This window comes from Nothoprocta perdicaria, unplaced genomic scaffold (genome assembly GCF_003342845.1).
Source record: "Nothoprocta perdicaria isolate Ctin4 unplaced genomic scaffold, notPer1 scaffold_221, whole genome shotgun sequence".
NCBI lineage: Eukaryota > Metazoa > Chordata > Aves > Tinamiformes > Tinamidae > Nothoprocta > Nothoprocta perdicaria.
This window is the reverse complement of record NW_020455423.1, coordinates 1,011,953-1,020,255: the sequence shown is the minus strand read 5'-3', so window position 1 is coordinate 1,020,255 and position 8,303 is coordinate 1,011,953. Positions and strand designations below refer to the sequence as shown.

Sequence of the window (8,303 nt, the reverse complement as noted above, 5' to 3'; positions counted from 1 at the left end):
CCGCCRCGCCGGCCCGCCGGAAACGCGGCCCGGTCACCGCCCGTGCCCGCCATGGAGGACGAGCAGGCCACGCTGGCCTGGATGGACCGAGCCCTCGACGTGGTCAGTGCGGGAACTGGAACGGGAACGGGAATGGGAACGGGAACGGACCCTCACGGCCGCGGCCTCGGTGGGGGGAGAGGCGGGTAAGGGCYTTGTCCGTTGGCGCCGCGTCCGGGCCGTTGGCGGACCGGGAGGAGAACAGCCCCGCGTTTGTACGTGACTCGCTGTGTGTTTGCGTTTGTTCCTCCGCGCGCGCGCGCGGCGCAGGCCCGCGAAGCGCTGGAGCACGGCGAGGTGCCCGTGGGCTGCCTGCTGGTCTGCGGCGGAGAGGAGCTGGGCCGGGGCCGCAACGAGGTGAACGAGACCAAGAACGTGAGTGGGAAGCGCCGCGCGCGGCGGAGGCAGCGGCGGGAGCGGCGCCGGGAAGCGCCCGAGCAGCGCGGGGAGCCGCGCGGCCGGGCGGGAATCTCGCGTGGAGACCGGGCCCGGCCCAGCTGGAAGGGCTGATGACAAAACCGGAGGCAGCTTGAGAATACCGTGAAAACTTCCACTCTCCTTTGTGTTCGGGTTTCCCGGAGGGAGGCACTTAAATGCAAATAATGTGACTYCCAAAAATTCTGGGGATTCAGCTGYTAATATCCTTCTTTCTGATCATTCTAGTATTTCTTCTCTACATCCTTTGCAGTCTTAACTCATCTTTTTTGAGTGCAGTAACCTAGAACTGTGTATCGTATTCCAGCTGGACTTTATCCTGTGGCTTATTTGATAACAAAAATATTTCCCTCTCTCCCTGGAAATAATTCTCTCTCTTCTTAACCTGTTGGCATCTTCTTTTTTTTTTTTTTAATATTTTATTTTTATTTATTTAAATTCTGTCATAAAGGCCAACTGCTTCTTGAATGATACCCTGACATTTTCTCCTCTGTTGGCACAAAGTGGGTCTTGGGGCATGAACAGTAGCAAGTTCCCTGCAGGCCGACATTTCCTCTTTCAGTACAACTTCTCTTGCTTGTTTGTCCAAAATATGTTGTCACATATTTTGTGTTATGCCGTTTTCCTCCGACTGAGTAAAAACTTTCAGTAGAGTGTTACGCTGGATGAACTGCAAAAGCCTGGATAGAAACATCAGTGGAGTCTCTCTTGCCTCGAAAAAAAAATATTGAAGAAAATTATGAATCATGTCAAATATTGTATATTAATCCATGTTGTGGGTTTTTGGTTTTTATTTTCCCTTTTACATACTTGCTTTTATGTCACCTTCTCAGTTTGTTCTGTTGCTTGTTTTACTACCAAGACTAGCYTGGATCTGTAGACATCAGATCATATTTGCTTCCTGTTTTCTGTTAGAGTGACTCTGCTCTGGCGGGTTTTGGTCATGTGGTGCTCTCCCTTCTTGTATTAAAAGCTTTACTATGGGATTGGCAACATCACGTGACAGCTCTTTAATATTTTTATGATGGATGTGATCTATCACCTTGTTTTTGCCCTTTTCTCCCCTCCCAACTAATTTCAGCATTTTAATATCTTAATTCTGTTTGTATCTCATGTGATACGATTTTGGCTTCCATACTTTTATTCTGCCTTCCCACTTTATTGAAAAGCTCACCATTACTGAAAAGGCAAAATACTCATTTTGTTTTGGAGCTGTACTATAAATCTATGCAAACATCATCTCAATAGCTGTACCATCTTTACACATATTTAGCAGGGAGTGTCTTCCTTATGCCTTCTTTTGTCTTGTTATTGAACTATTCATTCTGGTGAAAAAGTTTACTTGTGGAAAGTTTTTGGATTTTTCAGCCTGTCTCTTGGCAGCCTGCATGCTTTTTCTGCTCACGTCCATAGAAAAGCACATTAGCATCAGCGGGACTACCACTCATTCCGTGGGAGTAATTTTCAAAGTTATTAGTCATGATCCATGCTCTTCTGACAAAACTGCAGGAAGCCTGTGTCTGTACAGCTGCATTTGTTTTATTGCTTTTTCTTAGGAAGATGGATCTAGCAGTAGCATTTCAAAACAGTTACGCCTGTCGCTGCTTGTATTCATTGGGCAACAGCACAACCAATGCCTGTGCGAGACATTAACTTTAACTGGCCTGAYGGCAGCTGCTTCAATACTGTGTGCCCTCAGGCAGCTCCCATGCTTTCTTGCTCACAGTCTTTCCTAAGACCAACCTTAACATTTTCTTCATGGTAATATAAGTGATCTTTCCCAACTAGAATTCTTTGGCGTCTTTCTTCTCATGTATGATGCAATCATAGACTTCCCTCTGAAATATTTGACCTGCCTGGATGCGACCCAGTGCCCCGTGCTCTGGGTGTCCCTGCTTGAGCAGGAGGATTGGACTAGAAGATCTCTAGAGGTCCCTTCCAACCTCCACCATTCTGTCACCCTGTGATATTTTCTGTTTTAGGTACTTAGTTGGTATGTGCAAGGTTCTTTGTTATCTCCTCGTGGGTCACTGTAGTTTTTGTCTTTGCCCACAGCATCTTGCAAGCACAATATTTGAGAACTGAAAAGTATTGTTTCCGTTCAGAAATTCCTAATGATGCCACAAGATAATGCAGAGCTTTGATCTTTAACTCTCTCTGCTTGTTAATTCTTCTCTGAGATTTAGAAAGTAAACTTTTGGGGCAAGAGATGGTATCTTGATTTGTCTATAAAATTCTTAGGAGATTTTGGGGCACTATTTTAATAATGTGAAGACCCCGTGACTTTTGTTTCCTGATGACATAAGCTTCAAGTAATTTATTCTTGAAATATGATTTGCCACTTTCTAAGAATGTTTTTGTCTTGCTACTTTTACCTGCTSTAATTTCCTTCACTTTAAAATAATATGATTGGACCAAAAAAAAAAAAAAAACTTATAGAAGAATATGAATTGAGTCAGTGACCCAAGATGAAAATGATCTTTTCTAGTGTTACTTTACACTTCCAGGAAGTCGAATAAAAATGACAGCCTAGTCATAGCTCAATAGAAAATAATATCTTAAAAACTGATTACCCCCGTATCTTGTCTCTTAAGAGTGACCATCCTTAAGGAAGGAGCTCAGTCACAAGAGAAGGGTAAAGTAAAGTGCCCTTGGACATCCTCTCCACTTCATGAGTGTGCAGCTTAGGGCCTTCCAAAGCCTGGGACTGCACTGGGRTCATAGTTTCTGAGAGCTGTCTGTGCACATATTCTCCATAAATTTGTCTAAGCCTTTTTTTGAACTCATTTATACTTCTGGTTTCCATAGTATCCTATGACGGTAAGAGCCACAATTTAATYATGTGCTTTGTGAAAGAGCAGTTCCTTTTGTTTGTTTTAGATTTGCTGCCTGATAATTTCATAGGGTGTCTGCTTGTTATGAAAATAATAAATCACAGTTTACTGTTTGTTTTTTTCCCCATATTTTTCACATTTTTATGTGATGCATAGCTGTTCCAACTTGCATTCTCAAAGTCAGAAGAAGCATTAAAGCTACATTGTATGTCCAGTATAAGGCAGTGTCACAGTTGAAAACTCTTTTTTTTTCCTTCCAGAAACATTATTTTAAATGTTTTCAATTCATACTAAGAAGTCAGTATAGTATTTGTTTCCTCTGTTTTGGGGAGCACAAGATTAAAAGAGCCACAATTTATACTTGCTATTTAGGGTAGCCATAGTAGTTGAGAGGATTGTTCTGCTGGAAAGCATTGCACCTTACGGGTTTGTGAGGTGCATTTGTTAACACTTCAGCTGATGGAATCTCATTAGTTCAATTAGGAAACCTGTATGACAGCGTTTCATCACTATGTCTAGAGAAATTATGTCTRTGTATTGATTCAGACCCACATTTTCATTTTGAAGGGGTTCGTTACTGTGTTAGTTCAGACCACAGGTGTTCTCTTGGATTGAATTTCATGATTGTCTGTATATGCTCTGTTTGTGCCTCAGAGTTGGCAAGCTGTCTTCATTTCAGATGAAACTGTGCACAGAAAAGATGCACGTGGAGAGCACATGAGACAGACTCCAGCTGCTAGGGGCAATTCAGCCCAAGTGAACAAACAAGAGCTAGTCCAGGCTGAACTCCTCTGCATTGGTGTCAAGTCCTCAGCACTATTTTGCTSTACAAATACATCCCTATTACACTGTACTCTTTGCTAATACAGGTGTAGGCAATGTAGATTTCTGTAGGAGCTTTAAAATACTGCTTTTTTTATAGAAAAAAAACACAATTTTTTTTTTAAAGGAAACAATGTTAAACATATCACCAACTTATATATGGGTTCTTTGCCRTATATTGTAGAGCATCTCACAGTTACCATCACAGATCTGCACAGGTCTATGACTTTAACATAAGTTCGTGGAGTGTGAATAAGTTATCCAAGATCACACAAAGATATATGTAGCAGAGATGGAAGTGCAGTTCGGATTGCTAAAGTCACAGGCTGGTGCCAATCAAAACTATTCTTTTTCCAGAAAGGATTAAAAAAAGGAAAATACAGCCTTAATTCAAATAGGCACTAGGCTTGATGACTGGAGAGACCTTTTATGAGTAGTATTTTGTGGTGTTTTTGCTGTGACTTTTGATAAGCAAAACGTGTTGCTGCAAACATTACAGAGCATAGGAATGATAATGTTTTTTTTTTCTCTCCCTGCAAGTAAAGTCGGCAATTACTCTCTCTGTTCTGTTTTTTTTTGTGCTATACTTACCACTGTGGTCCAAGAGATACTGGTTACTCAGCTGTCCTACCAACAAAGAGAAATCTTTTTTAAGGACTTTTTTTTTCCCCCCTGTGTGCTGCAGTCCCTGCCTGTTACATGAGGGACTTACTGTGCATGTACCTGTTCTCAGGYAGCATTAAACATAATATACATGCACAAATTAAAAATACCTTGCCTGTATGGTAGATGAAGTAATTGCAGAAATAGGTTGAAATTAGGGCCTAATTCACAGTATTTTCACTCTGTGCAGACTAACATTTTTAGAGGAAAAGAATGGCAAAAGGACCAGTTTCTGTTACTACTGCCAGAGCAAATTATCTGCCCCACTCTTGAAGGCAAACTGAGGACTCTCTCAGTGCTTCCAGTGGAGCTTGTGTAGCCCATCAGCCTCAGTGAGAGCCCCTGTGTCTTGTCTGGTTATGCAGGCCTGGCAGAAAGGAGACCTGAGCTGACTGCTCTGCCTAGAAGCAGGTARAGGAAATTGGCTTGAGCTTGTGGACTTGGTGTGTGCTTTAAAAAAGACCGAAGGTGAATATATAGTTATTAGAATTCAATATTTCCTCTGCAATTTGGCCTGCATGAAACTGGAAGTATCTTTTCATTAAACTACTTCTGTGTCTTGAACCAAGAGAGAAGTGAGACGRAAGGAGACCTCTCCAGAAAACGTTACGTTGTTACTCTAACAAAAGGGAAAATAATTGAATTGCTAGTAGATTAGATGGCAGGCCACTGTGCCTGTGAATTAAAAGAAGTGATTTTAAGGCGAGGCATTTTATTCCATTTGTGTTTGCACAAGTGAGAACGTTAAAGTGATGGATAATGCAAACATTAACAGTTGTTTTTTATTTCCTAGGCTACTCGACATGCAGAAATGGTGGCGATTGATCGAGTCCTTGAATGGTGTGAACAAAACAACAAAGTTTATCAGGAAGTGTTTCCGAAGATAGTACTGTATGTAACTGTAGAGCCTTGTATCATGTGTGCGTCTGCCGTGCGCCTGATGAGTATCCTTTTCATTCATGCTGGCTGTGAAACTAYATCAGCGTGTCACTCGCTTAGTAATGAGCCAGGGGAGAAGAGTTTGACACCGAGGCAAAGCCACAGTAAGGGCCATCTTAGTGTCTGTGTGCACCGCTACTTACTGCGTGGCAAATAATGAAAGATAGGAGAATGAAAGGCAAAAAAGTACCATTATCACAAACATTGATTTCAATTAGGGATGTGAAAATACATTTCAGAAATACATTACTAGGTAGTCATCTTATATGGGTCCAGTGTTCGGTTTTGTATAAAGGAAACAGTTTAAGGATTCATAAAATATAGCTTTGTATGCCTCTGAATTCATGCTCCTCTTCTGAGGAAGGCTGGATGGGCTTCTTCAGCAGTACATCATGTATTGTTCAAAAATGAGTTGTAATTTTAGGAAGGGAGAGTTGTAGTGCTGACTAGTTTAGTTTAAGAAACAAGAGCACATTTTAGTGAAGGTTATAATGACCATTAAGAYGAGGCTGCTCTGCTTCCTGTGCTTTCTTTTCACTTTAACTTAGTTCCTTAACTCGTTCTTATAAATTCCACGGGTAATATACGGCTGTAAAAACGAGCGGTTTGGAGGCTGTGGCTCCGTCGTGAACATTGCTTCTGGTGACCTGGTAGACACAGGAGAACCATTTGAAGTAAGCTAGGAAATGTTTTCAGCTGGGGTGCTACGTCTAGTGTGGTTGCCAGGTTTGGAGAATGTCATGGATCCGTTTAAGAGGACACACGTGAAAGATGATCAGTAGTCCTGTAAACTTGATTTAACAAGGAAGGATGTTTAAAACAAAACAAAACCAAGCTTCTTTAAAGTAAAAAAAGATGGAGAAGAGGCCTAATGAATATTTTAAAGGATGTATCAAAGAAGAAAGAATTATATTCAGGGATTGRTGTAAGAATGAGTATGTCTAAAAGATGCCGAATACTCAAAATAGAGTATGCTGCAGGAGAAGACGTAAGGGAAAAATATTTTGAACTGCAGAGTGTATAGACATAATCAATAAAGATCATGTAACACTAACTTAGTTATTGCTTGTTAGCTGCTTTTCTCAGTGTATCCATACACAAGGTAAAATTCATTAGCTTACATCTACTTCATGTAGCTCAAATCTCAAAAGATATTTGGACTGCAGAAGCAGCAGAGGAGATTTAGTTTGGACGTCAGGAAACTTGCTGGATAGTAAGGACATGAACACCCTAGAGCAGAGTGCATGGGCAAAATGACAGGCAGCTCTGTAACTGAATGTTTCTAAGAAAAGCTGCACAATCAGTAGAGGCCTAGTAAGTACACATCAGTACCTCAAGCAAAGACTTCATAGCATTATAAAACTACACATACAGACATATATATAAATCATAAACACACCTATACATAGGGAGAGATTATTTGTCCCCGTATTTATCACATCTTACATCATTGTAGATGGTCCCGCCTTGTACAAGGAGACTCATTAGATATCCCTTAGGGTTCTTTCCAGATTTAACATTTTTGATTTAATTAATATAAAAAGCAGGACATTTCAGTACTGTGAATAAACGCTAAAGGCTTCTTGAGTCTCAGAAAGCATTTCTGTCAGAAGGACTTTACTGTCTGGCAGTCTAGTGTATACAAATGAAGCATCTTTGAAGGAATTTATTTGTGAGACTGAATTAATTCATTTTACTATATGTCCTTCCTTTAGTCCTCTAGACAATGGCAGTGGGATGTATGTAGTATGATTCATTACCTTCTGATGCAGCTGCATATTCTTTTAGTGTCAGTGACATTAAATTAAGTGACATTAAATTAAATTAAATTTTAGTGTCAGTGACATTAATGTTCATGGCCTGGACAAATAGTTCAGAAGGGTCTAAAAGGCTTCCGAGGTGACTGTTAGGAATAAAGGATAACTTTGAAGAGGATCGTTTTTTGATAGGAATCTTGTCTACAACTACCCAAATGTCTGTCTCTTGCATTTCCAAGTGCTTCTCATTCATATGGAATAAGTTGGAAACACATAAATAAGAAAGAAATTAGAGATTGAATAAACTTTTAACTTAAGTTACTAGAAAACTTTGTTTGAAGTTGAGTAGCTAGATACGATTTATTCTGCTAAGTCGCAACATGGTGTTTTTCAAATACATTAGGTCAACCTCAACCTGGAGAGGAGATTTTCTGATCCCAGGTAGTTAGAGCTACATGTTAATGAGGAGAATAGACAGTGAAGTTTTTTAACCATTTTGTACTTAGGGCTTCATTATGAAGCTTACAATATGTTATTTTCAGATGCTTTTATTATACTTTTGTTCTAATTTGAACAGTGCTTTTCTGGCTATCGTGCCAAAGAAGCTGTGGAATTGYTACAGGCTTTCTACAGACAAGAAAATCCCAATGGTAGGTTTCATGTTTATGGATTTATTTTGATCCTGACATAACTGAAAAGAATCACAGAATCACAGAATATTCAAGGTTGGAAGGGACCTCTAGGGATCATCTAGTCCAACCTTCCCGCTCAAGCAGACACACCTAGAGCATGTGGCACAGGGTGGCATCCAGGC

At 40.7% G+C, this 8,303-nt stretch overlaps 1 protein-coding gene across 2 annotated transcripts in view; it reads left to right on the top strand.

Annotated features, from left to right (window-relative positions):
* Nucleotides 1–26: 26 nt before the first annotated feature.
* Nucleotides 27–8,303, top strand: part of ADAT2 (adenosine deaminase, tRNA specific 2) — an 8,852-nt gene continuing 575 nt past the window's right edge. Inside the window, exons 1-5 of one of the 2 annotated variants that reach the window (XM_026039194.1) lie at nt 27–102; nt 310–414; nt 5,587–5,737; nt 6,300–6,406; nt 8,067–8,139. In XM_026039194.1, the coding sequence (XP_025894979.1) occupies nt 52–102; nt 310–414; nt 5,587–5,737; nt 6,300–6,406; nt 8,067–8,139 (487 nt within the window). In that variant the 5' untranslated portion in view covers nt 27–51. The remainder of the gene's footprint in view (nt 103–309; nt 415–5,586; nt 5,738–6,299; nt 6,407–8,066; nt 8,140–8,303) is intronic. The other variant, XM_026039195.1, reaches the window with a different exon arrangement.